Source organism: Perna viridis, chromosome 6 (assembly GCF_037379345.1).
Source record: "Perna viridis isolate PV_CMFRI_1.1 ecotype Kerala chromosome 6, ASM3737934v1, whole genome shotgun sequence".
Lineage (NCBI taxonomy): Eukaryota > Metazoa > Mollusca > Bivalvia > Mytilida > Mytilidae > Perna > Perna viridis.
The window spans coordinates 9,404,416-9,431,890 of NC_142450.1; the positions used below are offsets into that span (position 1 = coordinate 9,404,416).

Below are 27,475 nucleotides of genomic sequence, written 5' to 3' on the forward strand. Positions count from 1 at the left end.
CTTGCAACAACAAAAAATAAAACTCGGAACCTTACGATGTTTGTATTTCAGCATTCTTTCTAAAATATGAAACTTGATTTTTCAATTGTAAAGTTCTGCATAACATGCGATTGCTTTATCATTATCAGTAAATGATTTCTGGGATTTCTGATGAGAAACAAAAATAATTTTAAGATTCACAAATAGTTTAAATGTGGTTCTTACGAATGCTGGAGAAATCGGGACTCACAGCGCCATTAAATGGTTTAATCCCTAGTCTTTGATAATCCCTTAATATTAAAAAAAAAACTCTCAGTGTAGTAACTTACAGTAGGGAACAAAGTCTGTTCTAATCTGAATGATACAACAGAACACAAAGTAAGATTTTCTTTTTCTTCAACACGAGTTTCACTAAATTATATATATGATACACACACAAGAAAGCAAGTAAGTCAACCTTTAAATTGAATAACACACATTTCTGCTACATATACAATTTATATTACAAATACTATCAGTTTATGTATTTATATGTTGAGTATATTTATTGATTCGAATATATAACTTAACAAATGCAAACAATTCATTGAACATATACCAACACAAAATTACATTTCTGTTCATTGCTATTTTATCTGTCACAGTAATACTATTGATTATCTGTTCAAAAAATGCTCAATTTGTTAACGGTGTCATTCAGAAAAGTCGCTTCTCCTACAAAATAAAACTCTTGCATGATTGTTATGAATAGAATATTAATGGTCGTTTTTCGTATTTACGGAATGCAAGTCATTTTAGCATATTGTTTTTTTTTCAAAGGGACGTAACACATCAACATCCGACAACCTGGTTGCCGGTCTCTTTTGGAAAAGGGACGTAACCTCCCCAACATCCGACAATCTGGTTGCCGGTCTCTTTGAGGAAAAGGAAAACAGTAAACATTTTTCTTGAAACCTTATATTTTCACTTCAGTAAGTACCTGAATGGTTTGAAATAAGTTATTCAAAAGAATCCAAATACTTACCGCGGCTCTAATAAATTGAATATTTGAATTTGAGGTTCACTGCTGTCTATTGCTCCAATTTGACAGTAAACCAGTCTGTCGGAAGACAAATTTGTAGAAAATTACTCTCCTTCGCTAAAAATCTTTAAAAATCGATGCCAAAGTCGGGAATATGAAAAACGACTAACGAGTTTAGTTATTATATTTGTGGTATAAACTATTCCATGTGAGTGTCTAATTATGTTTTTATCCACACACTAAAGACAGTATACATTACATGTGCTGTAAAAGAACCATGCAAATTTCAAAGATCATGATTTTCGAAAAAAAAATTAAAAGATCTCGACTTTCACAACAGTTACAGTATACATGTTAAATTTTGTATACATACACACTGTAATTACCGCAAAAAATGAAAACATGTCAATGTCAATCCATATAAAATTCATGATTTATTTAGAGATGATTCACGGTGCAGGAAACGATGCTTTTCCTGTATTCATACGCCATATTTTTACGTCACTGTAATCATTTTTACTGCAGTTTTGGCGAAAAATCATACATTCATCCCCCACAAAAAATCAACAAAGTCATGAACCTTCATGTACAATCTACATAATTTTTCATTTAAATATGCAACTAACTGGTGAAACCTTAAGACTGGTTATGTGATCTGGTCAGGAACTGTTTCTAAACAGGAACTTAAAGTGAATTTGATAGGTTTTGACATACACGAATCATCTCCTGTCTGATTTTTGTAAACACAATTAATTCAATATCAACTATAGGCCACTCTAAACAAACTGTACAACCAAGAATTAAGTACAGTTTAGATTTTATGTAGACTTACCTTGCAAATCCTTTAGAAAATCACAAACCCCCTTTCTGCCAGATATGACGTTAATACGTTTTGTGTAGGGGTCATAACGAACGTTAAATCGTCTAGGAATCTTTGACGCATAATCCCTGAAACAGGACATTGATATGTAAAATATCATGAAAAGGCCACTAAAACATATTCATAAGGACAAATTGTTTAGAGAGGTAAACCCGAGGGTAAATCAGAAGCGGATCCAGAGATTTTGAAAGTTGGGGTAGTAAAAGGGGTGGTTTAGGAAATTATTTGTCATTTTCCCTTAAAAAATTAACGTAAATAACATGTTTTGAAAACAAAAGAGGGGACCTCATTTGGACCCCAAATGAATGTTACTCTTGTTACCTTTTCGATTTTTTTAAAAAAGGAGACACCAATATCTATATGCAATACTTTATTGCACCTCCTCGTTGAATGCTTAAAATGTTTACATGCGTTGAAACATTCATGATGTGGTCATGCTCATTTTCCAAATCAGACAAAAAAAAAGATATGTTAAAAAATACTTGATTTCATCACCTCAAAGATCGGGTCGAGTTCTAGAAAAAAACAAAGCAAAGTAGACATATCTAAAAATTTTTATGACAAATGATCTTGCTTGCAGTGAATGAACCCAAAGCTATGGTGCAAAGGTGCAAAGTTGTCACGATGAAACCTAAATAGTATCGTTGAATGGTTTCATACTGTTGTAAATAAAAGAAATGAGAATCAACGAATATTCATCTACAGGGATCCAATATCGACATGACCATCATAGATGACATAAAATGTTCCCAAGCTTAAAAATGTTATATGTATGTAGATAAACTAGTTAAGGAAATTGAGAGAGGGATGGCCAGTTACCTGTACAAAGACATTTCAAACTCTCAAACTAAAAAAGAACTATACTAGAAATAGGTAATATTTTTTGAGTATCAAAGTAGGTGGAAAGGCAAAAAAAATCAAGGGAATCAAGATTCGAACGGCAAATAAAAAGAACATAATAAAAAATTCAGGAATAGACAAAAAAAAACACATAACAAACATGACCAAAATTATGAAACAACAAAACACAGAAACAAAAGTAAATGAAAAACCCGGACTCCCCTAAAACTGGGAACATGAACATTTTTGCATTGGTAAGGTGAGTCTTCATACAATTGTAGATAACAGACACATTAACACTAACATGATACCACTTGAAGCTTAGCATATTGTAGATTAAACTTTTCCAACAAACTGCTTCACTTTTTAAAAATTCAAATACATGAAGATTACAAAAGGCAATAAAAAAGTGTCTGGTAGCTATAGATACAATGGATTTTTAAGGAGGTAGACCTAGAATAGGGGACATAACTCTTGAAATCAGTAATATGTTTGTATGATATTGAATTTCAACAAAGCATACCAAGCTTTCATTTGAAACAGAATGAAATCAGTCCAAGTTATTTTGATGCTTACATGAGATTGATGAAAAAAGTTGAATAGAAACGTTCCAATGATTTGTAAGAGTTGTGTCCCTTACTCTAGGTCTACCTCCTGAAGTCTTACTTCAATTTGTCCTTTGCTGACTGAAACGAATCAGCAACGAAATATACAGGTTGGAACGTAACAACGGGATAATCCTGAACGGCGGCTTCCTCTGGTTCAAAATCACGCTTCTCTGGTTCATCTGTCTGACAGTACTGTAAAATAAATACAAATAATAACATACTTACGAGGAAAGCTAATCAATAAAACAAATATGGTAAAGATCTACACTGGCTAAACTTCAATAAAGACATTCAAAGGCACATGTAGGTCATCTAAATTCAAACCATCTTTGATTTAGAATGAGAAAGTACAATCTCCAGTGTCAGATTCTGGTAAAGTATAGAACAGTGTTGTAAGATGTTAATACATAAACTGTTTACTGTTCTATTTGTCAGTATTTAAAAAAAATAAAACCATAATGACTACTGGATCACTACATGCAGATTGTATAACAAGTGTAATTAAATTGGCAATTTAACTACCTCTATTTCTCCGAATGAGGACAGTATCCCAGCACCATACGCTTTGACATCCTGTCCCTCTCGGCATAGACCAAATTCTATTGTAAACCAGTATAGCTGAAAATGCATGTTTAAATATTTTTTTCAAATTAATTTAAATTGTTTAAAAAATACCGTTAAACAGTTTTCGAAAATGAAAAAGCAAAGAGCGGTAGGTAGTGACAGCATAAACTAAAACAAAAATGCGAAAGATATGAATTGAAAAACAAAGATTTGATATACAATCTACATACTGTTGCAAGTTTTTTAACATCCTCTTCCGATGCACCCAAGCTAGCAAGTCCCAATCCTGAGAAAATTGTGCAAATTCGGGATCAGCAAACATAGGAACATGACCAAGGAGTTCATGGCATACATCACTGTAACACAAAAATACATTAGCTGCAATTAACTAGACGTATAATTCTAGCTTAAACCGTTTCTCGTAATTTTAACTAAGGAAAAAGTCTAACAGTCATGGAGTGGAACCATAACTTACATGTACATTAAAACTATTACTCCTAAAATAGATTTAAGGAGGTAAACCTACGGTAAGGGACACAACTCTTACAAATCATTGGAACGTTTGTATTCAACATTTTACATAAATCTCATGTAAGCATCAAAGGAACGTGGATTGATTTCATTCTGTTTCAAATGAAAGCTTGAAAGGCTTTGGTGAGATTGAATATGATACAAACATATTACTGATTTCAAGAGTTATGTCCTTACCCTAGGCCTACCTTCTTTAAGCTTTGTCCATTTCTCTTTCCGTATCAAAGTATTTTACAAAGATTGTCATACTAACGGTTCTGGTGTATACAGCGGTTTGGATCCATGGCGGATGTACTGGGTGGCGTGAAACACACGAAATGCAAGACCTGCTAGAAAGTCTCTGGATGACAGCAAACCTGCTACTGGTCTCAGTATAAATCCTGATCGATCTGAAATCAAGAGATAAAACTGGTTGATGAACAGCAGCTAACATCTCAGTACATGGTATGTTCGTTCTCTGGACAGCCTAACATTAAAGACGTCATTGTGATGTTAACTACTGAATACAAAACAAAATCTGAATGACCAAAAAAAAAATCTGAAAATCCTAATCGCCAGATGTTAAAGATAAAATTTCGACTGTTAAGGACAAAATTCGACGACAATAAACCACAGTTCCAAGAATAGAATCTAATCGTTTTGCTTTAGCGGAACAAATAATCTGTCACAGGCCTCAGTTTCAGCCATTAATCGGTTTGAAATCAATTACAAAATTTAGATAAAAAAAGTTAATATTCCACAAATCTCATTGTAATTTTGGCCAAAGTTGACGTAGACATAACAACAAATTTCCTGAAAGCGTGAACCGATCTGAAAGCAATTACAAAATACTAATGGGAATGCCGAACCACGGGTCTGAAAGTAATACTGATGGGAATGCCGAACCACGGGTCTGAAAGTAAGGATCATTGTTATTTTGTTTAAATCAATCAAGAAACTTCAGCAATGCGAGTAAGCAGTTAGATAGACTGGCCGTAAATGGTTTTAGTGTTAGTTATAATTTTCTGACTAGCACTAGTCCCGCAAACTGGTTACCACAGCACCTTACACGTGAATATGGTAGTATAATACAGTTAGGTCATTTCTGAAAATTTGGTCTCATTTTGTTGAAAAAAGCTGTTTTGAGGCAGTCTGTACAGAAATTTCTAGTATTGTTATAAAAAAGTGCATATTGTTTAAATCCTTGGCGTGTGGAGGTTCAAGTCATTTATGAGTAATTAAGTGATTATTCTTATAAAATCCAGTAGCCATGGTAACATTCTGAGGAAAATATCACTGAGTTTTAGTACAAATCAGGGGTGCCTTCCCAAAACTAACAGCCAAATACTACGTTTTATGAAATATCAGGCACTTAGACACTACCACAGGATGAAAGTATGCATGGAGTAGGTGGAAAAAAGGTAAAAATAATAAGACCCTTTTTTATTCATTCTCTCACAATTTTAGTCCCAAAAGTTCGTGCGAAATAAGGTATTTTGAAAATCAGTCATCTGATGCTGAGGAGAGAACCTAATACGGCAGGGGACTGAAACGTTCCGGATAACATTCTCCATTTACACCTCTTTACCATTATATATATTACATCTGTCTATGTATAAATGCTTATCTAAATTTAAACAATATATCCACCATTTCACTTTTAAGTTTTACAAAATTTGACGGGGGTAACTTGGAGTGCGCCTTAATGTAACTGTATAGTGCACCCTAACATTCTGTATCTTATCAGATATGAACTCTCTGCGGGACAAATTTGCCATTCCGACATTTTTTTAAAATGTAGTAGGATTTTTTTTGGTGATCATGAAGTACTTTAGTAGCTTAAGCATACATGACATGCAAAGAGATGAAAAAACTATCAAGAAAAGAGTTATTGAGGATTTAAGTCAGATTTCCCATGGGAAAATTACTTTTCCCATAGCAAAATCTGGAGTTCCTACGGGAAAATTACACATTTCCTATGGGAAATGTAAAGTTCCTATGGGATCTTGTTTTCATATGGGAGGATTCACTTTTCCCATAGGAACTTCTGTTCCCAAGGGAAGAATGGACTCTTCCCATGGCAAATCTGATAAGCCATATTAATCATTCTAAAAATCCATTTTTTTCTGTAATTTCAAAATTACAAATAACATTTTGATTTATTTAGATAAATTCGTTTTAACCAAGGGAGGTAATTTTGTTGCATTAATCAAAGGGGAGATAATTTTTATGAAATATTACACATCTTTTTTTTTTAAATATCACAACTTGACTCTATTCTTATACAGTTTTAAAAAAAAATCCATTAAACCATATCATGAGTTTTCAAAAAGAAATAACAATTACAAGAACATTTTACAAGAAAATGAAACAAACAATTTATTTGTTTTTAATTGTTTTTATTAATGTGTTTTAATGTGTCTTTATTGCGACTTAATTTATGTCAGACTCTTCCTCGGTAAAAGTATGGATTAAACAATGGAAGTCAGATTACGTATGTGCTTTTTGTAAATTTCAATTAACTATGTCAATTTATTTAATGTAAGATAATACCGTTAATTAAAAACTTTCTTATCAACATGAGATAAGTTTACATATACCAAAATAATCGTAATTTATGACTCTTATACACTTCCATATGTACCTATTATGTTAGTAACATCCCCATTAAATTATGATAATCACAGTAGTGACTTTGGACTCAGTTTTAAATCAAAGAACTGAAGTACTAAGTCAAGGAAGCCTTCATAGTTTGCTCTGTTTCTTACTGCACAATCACATTTCTAATCATAAAAAAAGGATTGTAATATTTTAAACTAGGTAAAGTAATATTTTTACCATTCTTTCTCTTAGAAGAAAAACATTTTTAAAGACCGTTTATTAGCTGAGCAGCCATGGCTTCTTGAGTTGATTTGGCGACACACATTTAAAAATATACATGTTAATTCTCTTTTCCATGTTTTATTTTTAGCTTTTTTATATGAAATCACGATAGATTCATACCTATTTATCATAAACTAACAGAGTACAAAGAACATTTCACAAATATTGTACATCAATAAAAAAAAATAAACGGGATTAATACAGAAGATTTGACATGATGCTCGTCTGTTGAGATGCATGCGGGGTGACGCGAAAGTATTGTACTAATGAGTTGACTGGCAGAAAAAAAAGAATTCATTTTCCCTTCAATATTAAGATATATAAAACTTTGTCTCTCAAATACTATTTTCAGCTATTTTAAGTCTACATGTAAAAATTGTCAGGCGAATTAAAGAATATACCTAGATTTGTCATAATGCTCCACTGGAGAAATCCAAGATGGCGGGAGGACACAAGGGTACTAGCGGGGCCTACAGATACAGAAACAAAATATCCATTCTTTCCCTTAAGATAATCAAAACTTGTTTGCAAATAGTATCTGTAATGAAAGAATTGTGTCTCCATTAGGGAGTGCTTTCATGCAGTAACCCACCTTATTTAATAAAGCTATTTCTCGTTTGGCGTCCCCTTCAGCTTCAGAAACTTTTCTTCTAAGGTCACGTGAGATATTCATACGCATGAGATGGTCGGTGAACGTAACAATTTTTCACCACGTGATCAACAGTCTGAAGAAACAAGTCATTCAATAGTGAGTAAATATTACACGGATTCCTATAAATGAAATGGAAGATGCGAAATTTCCCTTGCATGCTGTTTGATTAACCATCAATTTCATGGTTATTTTCACTCCTTTCCATTTCACGTTTCACTCTTTTCCATTCACAATGGTTTTGATCGCGGATGCATGTGAGTGTTACCGCAAATTATGATATTTAGCAAGATTTTCATGTGATGCCTAGGTCAATTTCAGCCAATGTCGTGGCTTCATTGACAAAAAGCACGCACACACAAAAACACGTCATTAAATTATGATTTAGTGACTTCCGACTCAGTTTAAAAAAACACTCAAACACACACATACATACACTCACACACATCCATGGAAATGGGTAAAATACAACACCAAACAATGGAGATATTTTTATCGACTACTACAATATTTCCTACCTCTCAAAAAGTTTGATATATCCTCTAACTGGGGAATACTGTCAGGACCATAACCACACTTCTCCTTTAATGATTGGAATGCTTCATTGAACTCTGTACAAGCATGTGTTGGGTACAACGCCACTAATTTCGTGTAAATCGTTCTCCTTAAATAAACAAATATTAGATAACGTGACAATGGAATTGAATACACACACAATGCCCCGAAATCTTTTGACCATTTGAGGCGGAAGAGGCTGGGATCTGTTGGGAAAAGTTCTGGCTCTGATATTGGCCAAAAGATTTATCAATATATTATCATGTCTCTCATTGCGTAGTAATATATAGATAATAGTAGATCTTTCGAGACGTATCTTTTTAAATATTCCTTAAAGATACATAAAATTATCCCTTGAGACTGAGTTTAAAAATAACCAAAACGATGGAAGAGTAATCAAGGGGACAAAGACCTTTGCGGAAATCAAAATAATGCAATCCAGGGAGAGATACAAAACAAGAAAATCAGACACACACAACAAAGAGCATAAAATAAACAAAATAATACATACAATGTAGCAAAAGTATATGAGCAACTCGGACTCCACTAAAAACTGGAAGCATGGACCAAAGGCACCGGTTCGGTAAGCGTTTCTGCCTTTCTAGAAATACCAACCGAGTTGCTAATAAAACGTCAAGTCCAGGGTAGAAGACAGAGGAAAGGAAAACTATTACACGTTGAACAAATCGGTTTTCATGGTGCAGATGGATACACTGTAAAGATCCACGAGTTCATGATGACGACCATAAAGCTTCTTTAGTAATGACCTCAATCTTGTAGCAACATAACCCTGTTCCAGAAGCCTAATTGTAAGAAGTCTAGGGCGATACAAAAAGTCTGCGTATTTACGGCTAGCCCTGGTATGACGTATGAGTTGTTATAAGAAAACACCATACGCAGGTGCTGAATGGATGCATAATATGTTCCCATTTGAATTCATCCATTACACTGGACAACAAATATGTTGCCGATAAATAATTCCAGCATTTTGAAAACATCTTTGGTATATTTGGAAAATTATTTGGAATCGGTTTTTTTTCCAAGTATGAGGAATCTCTACCAAGCATTACATTTGTATCTAGGTATACCGTCTTTTTGGAGTAACAGCGATGTACAATGTTTATGAGTTGGGATTTAACTGAGTTTGGGAATAGAAGTATAAAGAGTTGAGAAATCATAGTCTATAATGCTATTGTTTTCTGATAACACTCTTCAACTAAGGGTTTCTAGAAGATCTTTCGAATTTTTCAGGATTCATATTGAATTAATAAAACTACGGGAGAAACAAGTATCGTGGTAGACTTTAAAAGAGCAAAATCAATGGAAGACAGAAAAACAGCAAATATAAAAAGAAAAAGAACACTTATCAATACAATAGAGGTATATTGTATATACTTTAAAAATGACACCACTCAATGGAAGATACGTTCAAATTTAATGTTCAGCAGTGGGTCTAGTATGTTGTTCCTTTGATCCGCTTTCCTATTTTTGTTCCTTGGTTCTGCTTTCTTAATTATAGTATAATGACACTTGGGAATGTTTCCTAGTATGTAGGACCCGTATCCCTAGTATGTTATTCCTTGGACCCGCATCCCTAGTATGTTGTTCGTTGGACCCGCATCCATTATATGTTGTTCCTTGGATCCACATCCCTAGTATGTTGTTCCTTGGACCCGCTTTTCTAGTATTGTGCTCATAACAGGATATTCACGCAAAAAATACTCACATATATAAAAAAAAAAATCCGACTGAACTAAATAGCTCAACATATTTAAAAATATTTACCAGGTACTGATTTCATCCTGTGTATATTCCACTCGAGGGATGGGCTGCCCACTGCAAAAACCAACAAGATTAGTGTGTATGTTTTAACAATGTAAGTATTTGTTGAATAGCAGAGGTCATTAATAAACAGTTTTCCTTTTTACACGCTTTAATTTGCAAAATTTTCTAATTATATTGTTTTATCTAAAGAAAATAGTCTGTGGAATTTGAAAAGAAAACAATATTCGCCTTTTGTAAAAGATATGCTGGTACTCACTGTTTATAACTAATGGCTATATCAGCAAAATGTTTCCTTCTCTTTCTGTAAACTTCATCTGTAAATCCCTTTGTTTTAAACAAATAAAACGTCAGTTCTATATTCGTGTATTGAGGATTTGAATCAATTGAGCCAAAGTCCGTTGAAAATATACCTTTTTTAAAAGTGTAAGTTTTTGTAAGAATAAAATGATAGGGAAAAAATGGGGAAAATCAGAAACATGCATGCCGAAAACCCCCCGATCTGACAATGTAATATCACTCAAGGATACTTTATTTAGAAAGAGCATTACTTGATCTCTGCGTCACTGGATTTGTTCAGAAAATTTTTAATAGAATGTCAGAAAAATGAGTTATCTGCCCTTGAAATGTTCATTTTCATTGTACATGTATTTCAATGAAATTATTACTCAACTCAAATTACCAAAATTATATTGAAAATCTTGCCTTTTTTTCACTTGATTCACTTGCTTACAGTCAATTACACTTTCAAAATAGTGTGGTTTTTTTTTCATACCACGTTTCACCCACCCGATTCTTACAGTGACTGACATTTAAGGTACGAATGTTAATTGATGAAATATAATTGCAATATTTAAATATTATCAAAGACAATTGAACTATCAGTACATGGAAGGTCTTTTAAAAATATATAGTCATCATTTACATGAATAAGACAGAATTCTGTCAAAATCACATGGGTATTAGAAAAGGGAAGATTAGTATGTGATAAATAAGACAAACCTGGTCATTAAGTTAAGGACGGGAATAAGCATTGTCAACAAATGTAGAATTGCCAAAGATCTTGGTCAGAATGTTTTAGGGTAGACAAATGCACGTGAAAGGAAAAGGACCTTGACATAATATGATAGGAGAAGTAAATGTGAAAGGAGAAGGACATGGTCATAATTTGAAAGGAGTAGGACATGGTCAGAATGATGAAAGCAGGACATGGTCAGAATGTGAAAAGAAAAGGACATGGTCAGAATATCTTTTTTTTGTAAAACGTGAATGATTATTGGGTACAAGTTAGAACATATAAGATCATGAAATGTTCTGCCTACAGTGTACTTGGTATTTGAAAAAAGATGGTGCAAGTAAAAATATGACAGATTAGGGGTAAAAGTTAGTATTTTTGATTTCTGAGTTCCGGTACTAGATACTACATTACACGAGTTAACAACGAACTTCTCAAAACGTGAAGAATACGATGGTCAGTCTCCTGATTTGTTTAAGATTTAAGAATACATAAAAAAAAATCATTGATAGCCAAATAAACAATTAATTTTACCGGATGGTCAGCATCTAGCTCTGCTCCGTAACTCAGCACCTTGTTCGCAAATTTGTCCAGTTCTGCTACGTACACTGGGAACCATGGAACTAAAAAATCAAAAACAGCTTTTATAATTAATTTATAGATATAACTTATCTTATTCGTTTAAAAGTACTGCTAATCACTGATGGTGGATGGCCATAAATAAATATTCAGCAATTGTTGTACAATTTCGAAATGCAAATTTATAGTTAGGTGTTTCACGTTTAAATAGACCTGATCATAAGTACACTGTGCAAGTTATGATATAAATAATGACACAAACCCCCATTTTCACCGTCGTCTTTACAAACGGTGACACATTTCGAATACTGCTTTATTTCCTCAATGGCAGCGGGAAAACCATTATTGCTAGTTTTACACCGTACCATAAAATCATATAATCCATCTATTTCCTTTGACTGCCTTGATTCCACAGATAGAAGAACGACATCACATTTCTAAAATAATGGAGAAAACTGGGATTTTAGTTGTTTAGCTATTGTCAGTTATGATATCTCATAATCATTGCTATTGCAAAAAACAGCAATAAGGAGCGGATCCATGATTTCAGATAATTAGAATTGCCATTGAAGGCCAAGCGAAGCGAAGCCAACAAATGCTTGGAGTATAATTTGTGAAAATCAAAATTTCATGCAAAAACATTTGTTTTATATTGGGGGAGGGGTCGTACATCCGGCACGCTGTCCTTGTATCCGCACCTAATTAATAACTTGGTTAAAAATCAACATAACATCGCACCAAAAACGTGTGCAGTAGCTTTGTAGTTAGCGTTTTACATGACGTTTGGTTCATACATACTCGTTGTTTACATTTAAATCGAGTTTTTTAGGACTATCAAAATGGATTTGTAAAATTTCTAGGTTTGATTAAACTTCGTGCAAGCCAATTAAAACAAAGAAAATAAATCTTCTTTCATGTTTTATAGGATTACCTCAAATGATAAAATTGCCTTGGCTAAGTCAGGAAAACTACATGTAAACGTCAAGCCCACTTCTCCATCGATTTCGTGTTGACCCGTCTGTTCATTCTTGAAATACAAAAAGTTTCTTTAATGATATTGGACAGTGTGTGTATTCAATGTTACATGAAAACATTCTGAAATAAAATGCTTCACAAGGCGCTGCTTGCTACAGCCGCAGAGGTCGAACTCTGGACAGTTGAGGCATGTACGGACACAGCTTGATACAGCTCTGGATTTTTTATTGAGGTTAAATAATTGACACAGCAAATTATTCCAACAGAATCAAAGTGACCCGCTTTTGGTTCCTTATTTCTCAATAAGCACAACTCCCAAAATAAATGCCATCTTGTGGCGCAGTTACAAAGAGAACTTTTACCAAAAGTTATTACCTGTACTAAATCGTGAAAATGCTTGTTTCTGGTGGCATTTTAGATACTAATTCCTAGACAGTTCATGCTAAACCCCCCAAAATCAAAAGCATCCATCCTTCATTGGTATGGCGCCTTGTGGTAGAATTTCAAAGAGTTACACTTACTTATAATCATGTCATTGTCTACATCAGAAAAATGTTTGTTTTTCCCTTTTTTGGCCCATAATTTCTAAACGGTTCAAGTTATGACTCCAAAAATCAATCCCATCCGTTCTTTTTATGGTATGACACATCGTATTGTGATGTGATACAATTGCAGGAGATCCATTCATTTTTACTAAATTCATTGTCTGGACATCGCTAAAATAACGGTTTCTTGAATTGTTCCCTTTGACCATCAATTTCTAAACGGTCAAGTAACAACCCCTAAAACCAATCCAACGCTTTCTTTTGAGGTATGGCACCTTGTGGTATAATTGACATGTAATATCTGCAGAAGATGGCATCGACAGCATTATATATATCATTATAATCTGCTAAATCCATAAAAGAGTAAACAAGAGAACAAAGATTCCATCGGAAATCTAAAGAATATAATCCAGGGACAAAGACAAGACAAGAAAACAGACACACACACACACACACACACACACACACACATCAAATGACATAAAATCACAAAACAAAAAATACATACAAAGTAGCAAAAGTAAATGGGCAATCCGACTCCTCTAAAAACTGGGAGCATGAACCAGGTGCACCGGTAGGGTAAGCTTCCCCTGCTGTTTTAGAAACACCCGCCGAGTTGTTCGTAAAAAGTCTACAAGAATCCATACAAACAGCATCCAGGGTAGACAAAAGTTTTCATGGATACATAGTAACGATCCTAAAATCCATGATGGCGACCATAAAACTTCTATAGTAACAACATCAATCTTGTAGCAACATAACCTTTTTCCAGAAGCCTATTGTAAGAGGTCTAGCACGATACAAAAAGTCTGCGTATTTACGGCCTGCTCTGTCGTAACGTATGAGTTGTGATAAGAAAACTCCATACGCAGGTACTGAATGGATGTTGACACAGTTGAAAGAAAAGTTGGCAATACGGAATGAAAAGTCATCGCGTTTGACGTATAGTTTGGTCAAAAGTTTTCCTTTACCATCGATTTCTAAGTGAAGGTCAACATATGAGGCTGACTTCACAATGTCTGTAGTATCATTTATTTCAAGTTCTTTGGGGCAGATGCGATGTATAAAACCAAAAAAACTAGGATTGTTTAACGATAATTCGTCATCTATACATCGGAAACTGAGATTAAAGGATCTAGCTAAACGATGTTTCTTCTTTTGGATTAGATCAGCTATAAAGTCAGCCTCATAAGAGTGAAGGGATAGGTCAGCAAGTAGAGGGGCACAGTTTGTTCCCATGGCAGGGCCGACCGTTTGTTGAAAAACTCATCCACCACACTGGTTAAATATGTTGTCGATAAAAAATTCCAGCATTTTGTAAACTTCTTCTTCGTTAAATTTGGAAGATGATTTTAAATTGTTTTTACAAAGTATGAGGAATCTCTACCAAGAACTTCATGTGTACATATTTGTATCTTGGTGTACCGACATTTTTTGAATAACAACGATGTATAATGTTTTGGAGTCGGGAATTTAACTAAGGGGAACAGAAGTATAAAGAGTTGAAAAATCATAGATTTTAATGCGCATGCTACCGTATTCTGATAATAATCTTGAATAGAGGTTTTCCAGGAAGATCTTTCGAATTTTTCAGGATCCACATTAAATTAATACCACCACGGCAGTAACAAGTGTTACGGTAGGTCTGCAGACCTTATTTGACAGCTGTGAGTATAGAAATTAAAAGTTTTGAAAGAGTTTTGGTGGTATATTTTGCAGATCCAGGTATATAGCACTGTTTGTATGGATTCTTGTGGAGTTTGGGAATTCAGTACGTAGACGGTAAATCACAATCTTCGTCTTTGGTAGAGAGATCAAAAGTGGATAGCACATATTTATGGTTTCCACGATCTCTTCTATAGAGAGTGTGGTAGCAGAGTGGGTCATATTACTGCTATTATTATCTACGTCTACCTTTGATAATAGAATTGGATGTAGTATGTTTTACTGACAAAAACAATGTTGTTTTGGGTTTCGTCTGATGGTACAACATATTTGTCATGTATAGTAGACAATGATTTTGCTACATCGAGGACTTTGAAAATTGATGTAGCGTTGATACTCATTGACCTACTTAAAACTTTCATCCATTTCAAAATTAAAGACCTCACAGACATTACCCACGCTGAGAGATTCAATGTCTTCTTGTTCTCGTTTTGTCCATTTTCTTTCGGCATCCATAAGAACTTTAAAGTCATAATTACAATTTGTGGAGCGTTTTTCACGGTACTGGGACCTTTAGAAAGGACCTTACGGAGAGATTCGTTTTCGATGAATAGATGTTTAAATCTCCCGTAATGACGCAACCGGAAGGATCATATTTGAATGGAGAGTTTTTGCAAGAACAGTCAGGTGGTTTAGCCGTGAAGTCCCAATCTCTAACCCCTGCACCTCTCCTGGCTCATCGATCATAGTAGACAATGACCAAGAAAACTCGAATAGCAGATAATGAATGTAAATAAATAAACAAACAATAATCGAAACAGGTCATTTTTTTTACCAACAAACAATAATGATTTTAACGAAAAAGGTCATTTTTTTTTAAATTTCAGCACACCACAAATTATTTTTAATCAGGCATGGATATTCATTAAATGTTTTTTTAAATATGCATCGATTTAACGACTGAGCCATAACCATTCTTCATGCAATTTTCTGTTTTCCGTTTTCGTCTTTACGAAAAACCCCTCCTCAAAATTAGAGAATTGGTAAGATTCACAAACTAAGTAAAAAATAGTAAAATATGAGCTTGTAATAATCTGTTATTCTCCATACATAAACTGTGATTGCTATAATTTTCTTCCTTGTTTACTTATTACTGATCTAGATATAGACAAACTCGTAAGTTGTGACAATGATTCAAGTGCGTTGTACTTTTCGACGGGAATTTCAAACTTATAAATACTTGGAAAAATCCCAGTTATATGAATGCGTGTTAAATGTGGTATTATGTCATAGTCAGCATTTAAAATAGTACATGTAGCTTCTTTATGATATTATAACGATATGATTTATGTTTTGGCAGAGTTATTGCTTTTTGTGTCTTACTGTATTGACCTGAGGCGCATCTGAAGGCCTGGGGCCATACAGCTGGCATATACAATGAACAATGCATTTGCATAAAATATAATCATCACGCAATGGTATCTTTATCAATTAATAACTATTCCAATACCGTGGGGAAATGAAATATGCTTTCATCGTGCATAGCTTCAGATATAAAAAAAAAATGAAGCAAAGTCTATACACACCACAACATTAGTGGTGGATTGATGGAATCCCTCACCCAGTTTATCGGATATTTTTGTTAATTTTGTCCAAATTTGGAAAAAAAATTAACAGATGATAGCCTGGAATCGCTTCTGGAACCGCATCCCCTTTTAAAAAATCTGAATACTACTGGTGTTAAAAAATGATTCTGTTGTTCACGAAGTACATGTTAAGAGTGTAACTGGTTCATATCTATCTAGCTTCTATGATTATATTCTCGTTGCAGGATCGAGCTTATCCTTTTACCGTTAACAATAACTGCAATCACTCTGTGAATACCTGTGATAGTGTGGTGTATATGTTCTTCGCTTTATCCCCCGCTGATTATTCATTATCTGGAGACATCCTCAACCAAAACATCTCTCATTTCGTCATTTTAATTTTTATGGGTTTTATTTTGCATTTTTTTTTACTCTATTCATGATTCAAGAAAACGAAGGCTTATACATGTATTGTATATTGACTGAGTCAGTGTATTATAATACCTAAAACCTGGATTCGGTGATTTATTGACTAAGTGCGGTTACAAAATCTCTCGTTATATTGTAGAATTTTTATATATACATGTGCATATGAAACAAAATTTACTTAAAAGTTTATAAAATTTATACATTTATTTAGGCCATGTACAATCATTCAAAAAAGAGGTGCCAATCAATTTAAAAAACGAACGAGACCCCATTCTATATGATAGTTTCACTTTATAACTGCAAAACAACAGATTTTCCCTAAAGCACCGCCACGCTAATAGCCAAAATACACAATCAAAGAGTTGGTTCATTAAAATTATACTAATATTGGAATGAAGTAACATATAATTTTAGTTATAATATACGTTTTTGATCTATAGATTCGTTTCTGAAATCAGTATATGTATCACTTTTTCAGTCTCCATAAAGGTGTATTAATTCAACTGTTAGTGTAAAAAATACAAAAAAAATTAAGACAGATAGGGCTTGCAGTTAAAGTGCTTATACATATATTTTTACAGACATAAGAAAAAGATACTTTTCGATGATATTCTTACCGCATTAGAATCCATGTTTAAGAGTATTCTGACGAACCTGTATGAGGCTCTAAATGGAACTATGTTGAGTTTTATTCATTCGGTTGATTACAAGGATATATATTTAGCACATTCTCTTCTCTGTACACTGTTTTTCTTTGCTATTTTTCAAATAGATTTTCCAAAAACAAATCATTTACATATTACAAAGAAAGGGTGCGGTAAGTTACTATTGAAGGGAATAGTCATGGTTCACTGAAGAATAATGAAACAGTGTCTATTGATTTTAAAACAATTATTTAATACATTACATGTGTATCTATGCTTTGAATATTAAAAAAAATATTTACATGCATGCATTTGTTGTTGTTGTTGTTGCAGTGGTGGATCCCTGGGGAGAGTTCCGGCGTTGGAACCCTCCCCATATTGTTGGAAAATTTGCAAAATATGGACAACAATAATCAAATGATAGTCTTGAACCACCTTTTTCTAGAACCCCCTTTTCAAAACTTCTGGATCCGCCATTGCCGCTGTTGTGTGTTTTGTTTTGATTTATTGCAAGCTTCTCTCTGATAGTGAAACCGTAAATGTATGTTTGCAGCTCTATACATAATTTATTGAAAATATTTCAGGCTCCTGTGTAAAATCAACCAATGATTATCTACTATCATTTTACGAATATTAAGCAGTTAAATTACACGACTAAAAATATAAAACTTACATTTCGAAAATGTTGATCAAAAAAGAAGTTATGCAGACGAGTGTACACTATATATGATAAATGGACATTTTAATGGCGAAAAATTGACGCCAACAAAACTAAAGTTTGTAAATAATAAGAAAGCTTGTAATGCGACGAGAATCAGCCATTTTTGACGTTATATATGATCTCACTGATTTTCTTATGTTACGAAATTCTAGATGTATATTGCTCATAGCATCAAGTGTAAGAATCAGGCAAAATGGGAAAACTTAGAAACATGCATGTCAAAAAACACACTGATCTGACAATGTAATTTCACGCAACAATGCTTTCTCTATTTGAAAAAAAAAAAAAAAAAAAAAAACATTATTTGATCTCTGCATCATTGTATTTGTTCGTAATTTTTTCAATAGAATGTTAGAAAATATGAGTTTTTATTGACAGAGTTATCTGCCTTCAAAATGTTCTTTTACAGTGCATTTCAATTAAATTATATCTAAATGTAGGACCGTGATGTGGAAAATCTTGTTTTTTCCTTTAATTCTGATCGTGCAAATAGTCGTAGTAAACTATCAAAATGATAGGTTTTTAATACCATGTTTCACCAACTGCCTAATTCTTACAAAGACTGACGCTTAAACGCTTTGTTTTCTGTGAATAGTGGATTTTCACTGAAAAGGATTATCATCAAGTGTTTTGTAGTATATTGTACAAGTATGCAATGTGTCCGCACTGATCGACGAAAAATTAAAAAAAGTACGTCTGATTTATATATATGGAAGCATACACATTTTGATGTTTAATTATATTGTTCCGACCTTAATCTTACTACAATTACTACCGCAAGCTACAACGCTCACATTTTGCTTATTTCAGATGATTTAAACCGGAAGGTCACTACGTGTAGCAGCTAAAACGAAATTTAGTGTAAGTCTGAGAGCTAAAACTGTATTCTGTTTTTCTTAAATATACATGTATGATGTTGATTAGACTAATAGACTAAATTAACTTTCGAATTGATTCATTTCTTTTACACCGTCACACTGTCAAGCGGGAGAAATGATCGTGAGGAAATGCCATGTATTACAGTTTAATCGTGAACGGAGGATGTTCATAACGGTGAACAATTTTCTTTGCTTTTTGACAATTTTAGAAAACCATTCGGAAATGATAGTTAGTGATGCATTTTTTTTTATTTTGACAATCCAATTTTTTTTTTAGAAAATGCGAAGATCAACGTTTCACTAAATAATTCGAGCAAATCAGACATTGATTTGTTGGTAAAACTAGTAGATTTGCTGAAATTGTCGAAAAAGCAACAAATTTATTTGTTCACTATCCTTAGCCTCGTCCGTTCACGATCAAACTGCACTACGTAACCTATTTATTATCATTTCTCTCGCGTAACAGTGTGCTTTTAAATAGTTTTCCGTTAAGTTACACCTTTGTTAATCCATGTCAAGCCAAACGTTGATGAAATATCGAAAAAATCTAATTACCTAATCATTCTTTAAATAAGGAAATTTTCTTCTAAATTGTTCACATCATATCTAAATTGTAAGTTGTATTCTCACTTAACTTGTGAACTTTCAGTGCAACTGAATAACATAATTTATTCGAGCCATGAGTTCTGAATCTTGAAAGAGAAAACTTCTCAAGTAAATGATATTTGCAATGGGCGTAGTTTCCACAGTCGAATAATGAATAAAATTATATTTTTCACACTTCAGTTTCATTTTCAGGAAAGTTTCTGTATTTCTATTTAGTCTTTAATATCAGGTAGATCTCTGTATTCAAAGTATTTGATTTCATACTTAATACGATGCAGAAGAAATGGTCCAAAGCGTTCAGGTACATGGTCTGGACCACCAGGTATGTATTTGGACATAAAGTTTATACCGATATCGCTGTCATATGACGGAGAGAGGAAGAAGGGTACAGAGAATCTATCGATACCGATATCTATTACACGATGTCGTGTGGCTTTCAATCGCCCGCCCATCATTCTAGAGAATGTCACACCAATATTCATAATCAATGAGTTAGGTCTTGGTGGAACTCCTATCCAGTTGCCATCTGGCCCTACAACTTCTAGGCCGTGAAAATCAAAAATATGGAGTAAAGTAAGAAAATCAGAATCCATGTGCTCTGGTGTTGTCACAATTTTGCCGTCTTCAATGATTGCATTATCTGGTGGAGCTTTCTGCCATGGAGGATAATGTTGGATACGGAAGGTTGACATTGGTTTGTCAGAAAATAAACTTTCGAAAGCATTTTCTTGAATGCCTAAACCTTTCGCGGCAAGTCGTAAGATTTCTTGCGAGGTGTCATGGAATTTGTCATACATTTTTTGCATTAAATGTTTAAATGGAACCTCTTCGTCTTCTTCTGGCCAAACTGAGCTTTCATACATCCAGTTAGAAGGGGAGACTGTCTCATCACCTGTTGGAACATCTCTGCCAATTTCAAAGCCTTCTTTACGGCTTGGTTCTCCTTCAACAACTGGAAAATATCCGCGATACACGTTCCTGTTTTGGGGATTGAAGTTTTTTCTAGCCGTTTTCATTTTTGTCTCATATGGTAGTCCAAAGAACCATTTACAAAGTATGTCAAGTTCGTGAAAATCGATTCCTTCAATATTGTCGATGTATAAAAATCCAATATTCTCAAGAGCATGAACTACTTCTTGTGCGAGGCTATCTCGACTCGTCCTGCTTTTTGACATATCTATGATTGGAAGAGGACTTTCTGACATTTTATCTCTAAAATTAATTGAAATGAAATTAAAAAAACACGTGTACTTAAAAAGATATATACCTATAATACTAGAACAAAATATCTATGTGTCAATGTTTAAAAAGGATAAACGATTGAACGTTCCTTGGACCATTCATTTTAAGGGGAAAAGGCCAAAAAACAAGCATTTTTCATTATAACCAGCTTATAACTTGACTATAAGTATATGAATCTCTTCAATATTGTACCAAAAAGTGCCATATAAGTCAAAGGAATATGGGTTTGGGACATGAGGAATGTGGGGCAAAAAAGGGGTCAAAAACAAAGAAAACTAGCGTTTTAGTGATGTCCAGACAATAACTTAAATAAATGTGAATGGATCTCTTTGAAATGGTGCCACAAGGAGTCATACCAGCAAAGGAAGGCAGAAATTGATTTTTGGGGTCATTACTTGAACGTTTTATAAATTAGGGGCTATGAGCAAGAATTATGATAATGTCGGGACATTAAGTTGAGTGCAAGTGAATTGATCGATTTGAAATTGTACTACGAGGTCCACAAAGGATCGCTGGGATTGATTATTGGGGATCGTGACTTGAACTGATATGAATAAGGGGATGGGGAATGGGCAAGAAACAAGCATTTTCCTGATGTATAGATACATGTAATGACTTGAGTAAAAGAGAACTGATCTCTTTGAAATTGTATTCCAAGGGATTGAATAGAGGAATAAAGGGGAAAAGTGGCCACTTCGATTCTGGTCAAATTATTTTTTGTGCCAAATATTTAACCGCAATCAAACCTCAGAGCTGTATCAAGCTTAAATGGCGGTCCATACTTGTCCCAACTGTTAAGGGTTCGATCTTTTCGGTCGTATCAAGCTGCAACCTGCGAATCAGTTTCATGAATTGATGTACTATGTAAAAAGATCATAGGCTTTGACAACCTTCACCAGCAAAATGTAAACAGAGGTCTGACAGTCTGTTCACTGAATAACTAACGTTAATCATTACTACCAGCATTCTGTCTGTAAACACGATCGATACTTCTAATAATTATAGTGTTCTTAACACAAACGGTTCGAGCTCCTAGCAAAACGCCTAAGCGCTCCGATCTTGATTTTTAAGATGAAATTACAGTCATGTACCCAAATTAATAGATAAAGTATGTAGAAAAAAATCACAATACACTAGCAGATTAACTACATAAATAACTTACATTATGAACTTCCTCGCAGTCTTTATCGCGTTGTCGTTATCTTGAGCGGTCAATTAGATGCGTACGGGGATTGTGTATGTTGTCCTATTTCAAGGTCAAATGTTTTTCTTAATGCTTCTTTATAAAACATTGACAAAACACGCACTCCCCATAATGCCAATGGGTGACAAGAGTAATAACTTGTAAGTATACAAGATATATAGGGAAAGAGTAATCAAGGGAACCAAGGTTATAGCGGTAATAAATAAAATGTAATCCAGGGACGAAGACCAGATATGGAAAACAAACATACACAACAAAGAACATAAAGTAACTAAAATCAGACATACAAAGTAACAAAAGCAATTGAGCGACTCGGACTCCACTAAAAACTGGGAGCATGAACCAGGTGCACCAGTAGGGTAAGCGTCCTCTGCTTTTCTAAAAACATATCTCATTTTCAATGTTAAAACTTTTAACAACAACAAAAATAGCCATGAAAGTAACAGTAAATATGTAATGTAAGTATTCCTTTTTAATTTATAATCGGGGTAATGAGTGCATATAACAAATAACATAAGGTCGCAGGAGCTTTTATACCGACTACATACAAACATCATACATGTTTAAAAGGCATACAGGCACGCAGATATATACAAACATATAAAAATGTAAATACACAAGACATACTATAAGGATAAAACATTTAAAGCATTATCATAATACACACATAAAACAAGTGAAACTAAAGCAGCATGAAAAGAAATACAGGAGGCTCCCAGGAGCCTGAATTGCTCACCTGGTTTAATTTTGCCTTCCAAAGGCAATCAATTTAACAAGAAGTTGTCCAACAATTTTGACTCAAGAAGTATTTCGTAGGACTTATCATAAGGATTATTTCAACAATTAAAAGTTTTTTTAATCTATCATAGTTTTCAAGATATTGACTGAAAACTGCAAAGGGCAATAATCCTTACAAGGAGTCATCTGACAACTTTTATCCCTGAAGACTTTTGTAGTCCTAACAATAAGGATCATTTCAGCTATTGAAAGCATTTGACTAAACCTAACGGTTTTGGAGATGTATGTGAAAAACTATTGTCTGACCCCTATGTTCTATTTTTAGTAACAGCGGCCATGTTTTGGACGGATCAAAAATCCGCAAATCAGTTCTATGCAAAATACACCAAGGAACATTCATGCCAAGTTTGGTTCCAATTGATCAAATAATGTCATAGGAGAAGATTTTTGAAAGAAATACAGGAACATTAAAAACAAAAATCGTTGAAAAAAAAGCAATATGGCCAACATGACTTAACGGTTTAGAACCAAAATTTGTCCAGAGATAGATCTCACCATGCTGAACACTTTTACCCACGTCAAAATTTAGCTTAACCAAACGGTTTTGGAGATATATGTGAAAAACTACTGTCTGACCCCTATGTTCTATTTTTAGTAACGGTGCCCATGTTTTTCGACGAATCAAAAATGCCCACATCATTTCTATGCAGGATACCCCAAGAAACATTCATACCAAGTTTGGTTTCAATTGGTCAAGTAGTGTCAGAAGAGAAATAGAAAAAAGGGATAGCAAAAATCGTTGAAAAAGGGCAATTACTCAATTATGGTCTAACGGAATAAAACCAATATTTGACCAGAGATAGATCTCACCATGCTGAACACTTTTACTCATGTCAAAATGTTGCTTAACCAAAGGGTTTTGGAGATATATGTGACCCCTATGTTCTACTTTTAGTAACGGCGGCCATGTTTTTGACGGATCAAAAATCCCCACACCAGTTCCATGCAGGATACATTCATACCAAATTTGGTTCTAATTAGTCAAGTCGTTTCAGAGGAGAAAAGTTTTGTATAATTGTTAACGACGGCGACGACGACGGACGCCAAGTGATGGCAATAGCTCACACTGCCTTTGGCCAGGTGAGCTAATAAATGCATTCGGCAGAAAAAGCAAGCAAAAGCCGAACAAAACCAGGGAAAACAAGGATAATGTATATAGACATTCAGCCCGTTTGATTAACAGATACTGATGATACATCGGTAGGTGGACCCTCCCCATGTTTTCATGAGGGTCTTGAACTGATTTATATTTGTCTGCTTTCTTAGTTCATCTGTGAGACTATTCCAATTCTTTGGGGCTGAATATCTAAATGATTTCAGACCATACATATATCTGGTGGTTTTTACTCTTTTACAACAAATGAAGTGTTTTCAATTATACATCCCAGTGATAGTTTTGTTACAATTTTCCAAAATAGAGCCAAATTCAAATAAATACGATGTTGTAAACAGTGTGCATCATCAGTGTTAACCTTCAATATCTGGAAGATGTCTGTATTCAAAATACTTCGTCACATGTTTTATTCTATACAGATACCATGGTCCATAGCGTTCAGGTACATGATCAGGGCCACCTGATCTGAACTTTGACATGAAATTTATACCAATATCGCTGTGAAATGAAGGTGCCAGAAAAAATGGAACAGAATATCTATCAATTCCAATATCCAAAACACGATGTCTTGTCGCTTTGAAACGTCCTCCCATCATCCTAGAAAAAGTAACACCTATATTCATTACAAGGCTGTTTGGTCTCGGGGGTATAGCAACCCACTTATCATCAGGTCCTACAACTTCTAGTCCTTTATAATCAAAAACATGAAGAAGGGTCATAAAATCAGAGTCCATGTGTTCAGGGGTCGTTACAATTTTTCCATCTCCGATGATAGCATTTTCTGGTGGAGCTCCCTCCCAAGGTGGGTAATGCAGTAAACGGAATGTCGAAATCGGTTTATCTGAAAACAAATCTTTGAATGCTTGTTCATCTATTCCTAAGCCTATGGCTACTAGACGCAGTATTTCTTGTGTTGTTTCATGAAATATCTCATACATTTTAATCAAGAATTCTCTGAAAGGCACTGTTCCATCTTCTTCAGGCCATACCGACTTTTCATACATCCAGTTGTTAGCGGAAACCGACTTATCTTCTGTTGAAATGTCACGTCCAAACTCAAAAGCCTCTTTCCGACTTGGTTCGCCTTTAACGACAGGGAAATAACCCCGAAAGACGTTTCTATTATCTGAATTCCACTGCTTCCTAGCAAGTTTCATTTTTGTTTCGGTTGGTAATCCGAAGAACCATTGGCAGATGTTGAATAATAAATTGTAGTCGATCCCTTCTACATTGTCAATGTAGAGAAATCCAATGTTCTCGAGACCATGTATAACTTCCTTGGCAAGTTTCTGACGATCGGTCCTCGATTTTGAAATGTCAATGATGGGTAATGGAAACTGTGTCATCGCCATTTTTTAACCTTCAACAAAAAATCAACATTTTAGATAAGTCGTAATCCATGTAAAGTCATAGAAAATGTTTAATTTAAAGGTTTAATTGTTAATGTAATGATAATAAGAAGTTGATGTTTTCTATTTAAAAACGAAGTTTTACCTCAAATTGACTACAATCTCGACAATTGTTGAAATTGAAAAGAAATGATTTTTACTCATTGACAAGTACTTCGCACTGAAAACTTACTGAAAACATGTTTTTATTTTTAGGTTTCAGACACGAAATCTAAACCTCGTCGAGTCACTGAAACTGATAAAAAGATGGTCGGGCAATTATATAACCTAATACATATAGGTGTTTTCATATTTTGTTACATCCCACTACTAAAAATGGCAAAATGTTTTATTCTGCATGAAATTTTGATTTTTCTACCTCAGAAATTGATTTGCCTCGCTTTGTTCGGCCATAATTTTCTGTTAACGCCCCTGATTAGAAGACAATTATATTTTTTGACTTCAATTTTCATATGTTTTTAGATAACGTTTTTTTTTTTTAGCTTTATTTCTTTTCACCTTTAATTTTCATTGACAATTACATAGAAATCGAATTGTAACCTTGATCTAGTTAAGATAAGATAGTCGTTGTTTGTCTGGTCATCCAGTACTTGGAACTAATTAATTATTTTGATAGCGGTCAGCTGTTTAACATATTTAATGATCTGTATCAGACAGACAATGAGAGAGTAAAAGTTCAAATTGGTAATTTGGGGAGTTTTCCATTACATTTAGGTTAATTGGGTTTATTTGTTCAGATTCGGCAGATAATTATGGTCAGTTAGAAATCAGAGTTCGATCGGTAAACATTGTATTCAAATATGTGAATGTATATATTATGTAAATAAACGTAGGATTAGAAAGATCGTTTTTAATCGAAATCATGGTCGTAGACAAAAGTTATAGTGCTCGTCGTCTAGCTTCCCAATTGCATGGTTGAACAAACAATCGTGAAATCGCTTCCACTGCGCAATCACTTGGCTCCAGCCCCCTTAACCTGAAATCCTGGATCCTGGATCCTCCCCTGGCTATTGTTATAAAACAGTTATCCAGCTATTGACATTAGTCCTGTAGTACATGTTTCATATAGTGTCCTACTATTGACATTAGTTCTGTAGTATTATAGTGTTGTATTTGTGTCTTGAGGTACATGTAATATGGTTGATATGAGTCTTGGGCTCCCGTCGATTGTATTTTTTTTCTTCTACATGTATTTTGGTACCGTTAAACGTTAGAAGGGTGAACTATATGTATATACTATGAACAAGCAATAAAGAACATACCTCTTCTCCGTTAAAACATGTACACTGGATCTACCCGACGGCAACGTGATATACGTGTATGTACAATGATATTAATTCATGGTCAGATATGAGGAAGTTTGACATATTTATCTAATTATAGGTCTCACTGGCGTATAGTTGATTTCTAATACTCAGGGGCTTTTAACTTCTTTGACTATCCTGTCGGGTCTCGCACGGACGGAGTTGACTTCTAATCCATTCGCTATGGTTTATAGTAGGATTAATTGTTTACATGTATACGTATAATTGTAAAAATAAGTGATGGAAGCTTTGAATTGGTTTTGTCTTAATGTTGTCTTACAGTAACACAAGAGATATTGAATAGCAATCTTCGTGAGAATCATGCAAATTCTGTAATGCATGATACACTTATAAAGGCTTCACATTTTAATTTTTGTAGTTAAGTTGTTTTCTGGGTATATATGATGAAATGTATTATCATTCATTCCAATCTGTTTGATCTTAGGAGATAATTCACAGAAAATTATTTCTTTTTCTTTTGTTTTTCAAT

General features: G+C 34.1%; 2 protein-coding genes and 1 pseudogene across 3 annotated transcripts; all 3 read right to left on the reverse strand.

Annotated features, from left to right (window-relative positions):
* Nucleotides 1-364: 364 nt before the first annotated feature.
* LOC148613560 (protein henna-like) lies at nt 365-17,826 on the reverse strand (annotated as a pseudogene). Its single transcript, XR_015923414.1, has 13 exons — nt 17,683-17,826; nt 12,797-12,892; nt 12,128-12,302; nt 11,821-11,909; nt 10,531-10,598; nt 10,275-10,325; nt 8,453-8,598; nt 4,677-4,812; nt 4,123-4,248; nt 3,851-3,946; nt 3,387-3,520; nt 1,833-1,948; nt 365-693 (listed from the first exon to the last, which is right to left on the reverse strand). The product of XR_015923414.1 is annotated as a protein henna-like (transcript).
* Nucleotides 17,827-18,746: 920 nt separating this feature from the next.
* Nucleotides 18,747-22,455, reverse strand: LOC148613561 (uncharacterized). The gene is made up of 2 exons (XM_088586943.1): nt 22,319-22,455; nt 18,747-21,126 (listed from the first exon to the last, which is right to left on the reverse strand). The coding sequence occupies exon 2, from the start codon at nt 21,117-21,119 to the stop codon at nt 20,127-20,129; it is 993 nt and encodes a 330-aa protein (XP_088443069.1). The 5' UTR covers nt 21,120-21,126; nt 22,319-22,455; the 3' UTR covers nt 18,747-20,126.
* A 369-nt stretch (nt 22,456-22,824) lies between these two features.
* On the reverse strand, nt 22,825-27,024 carry LOC148613562 (uncharacterized). The gene is made up of 2 exons (XM_088586944.1): nt 26,944-27,024; nt 22,825-25,632 (listed from the first exon to the last, which is right to left on the reverse strand). Exon 2 carries the CDS (start codon nt 25,622-25,624, stop codon nt 24,626-24,628), a length of 999 nt encoding a protein of 332 aa, XP_088443070.1. The 5' UTR covers nt 25,625-25,632; nt 26,944-27,024; the 3' UTR covers nt 22,825-24,625.
* Nucleotides 27,025-27,475: the final 451 nt, after the last annotated feature.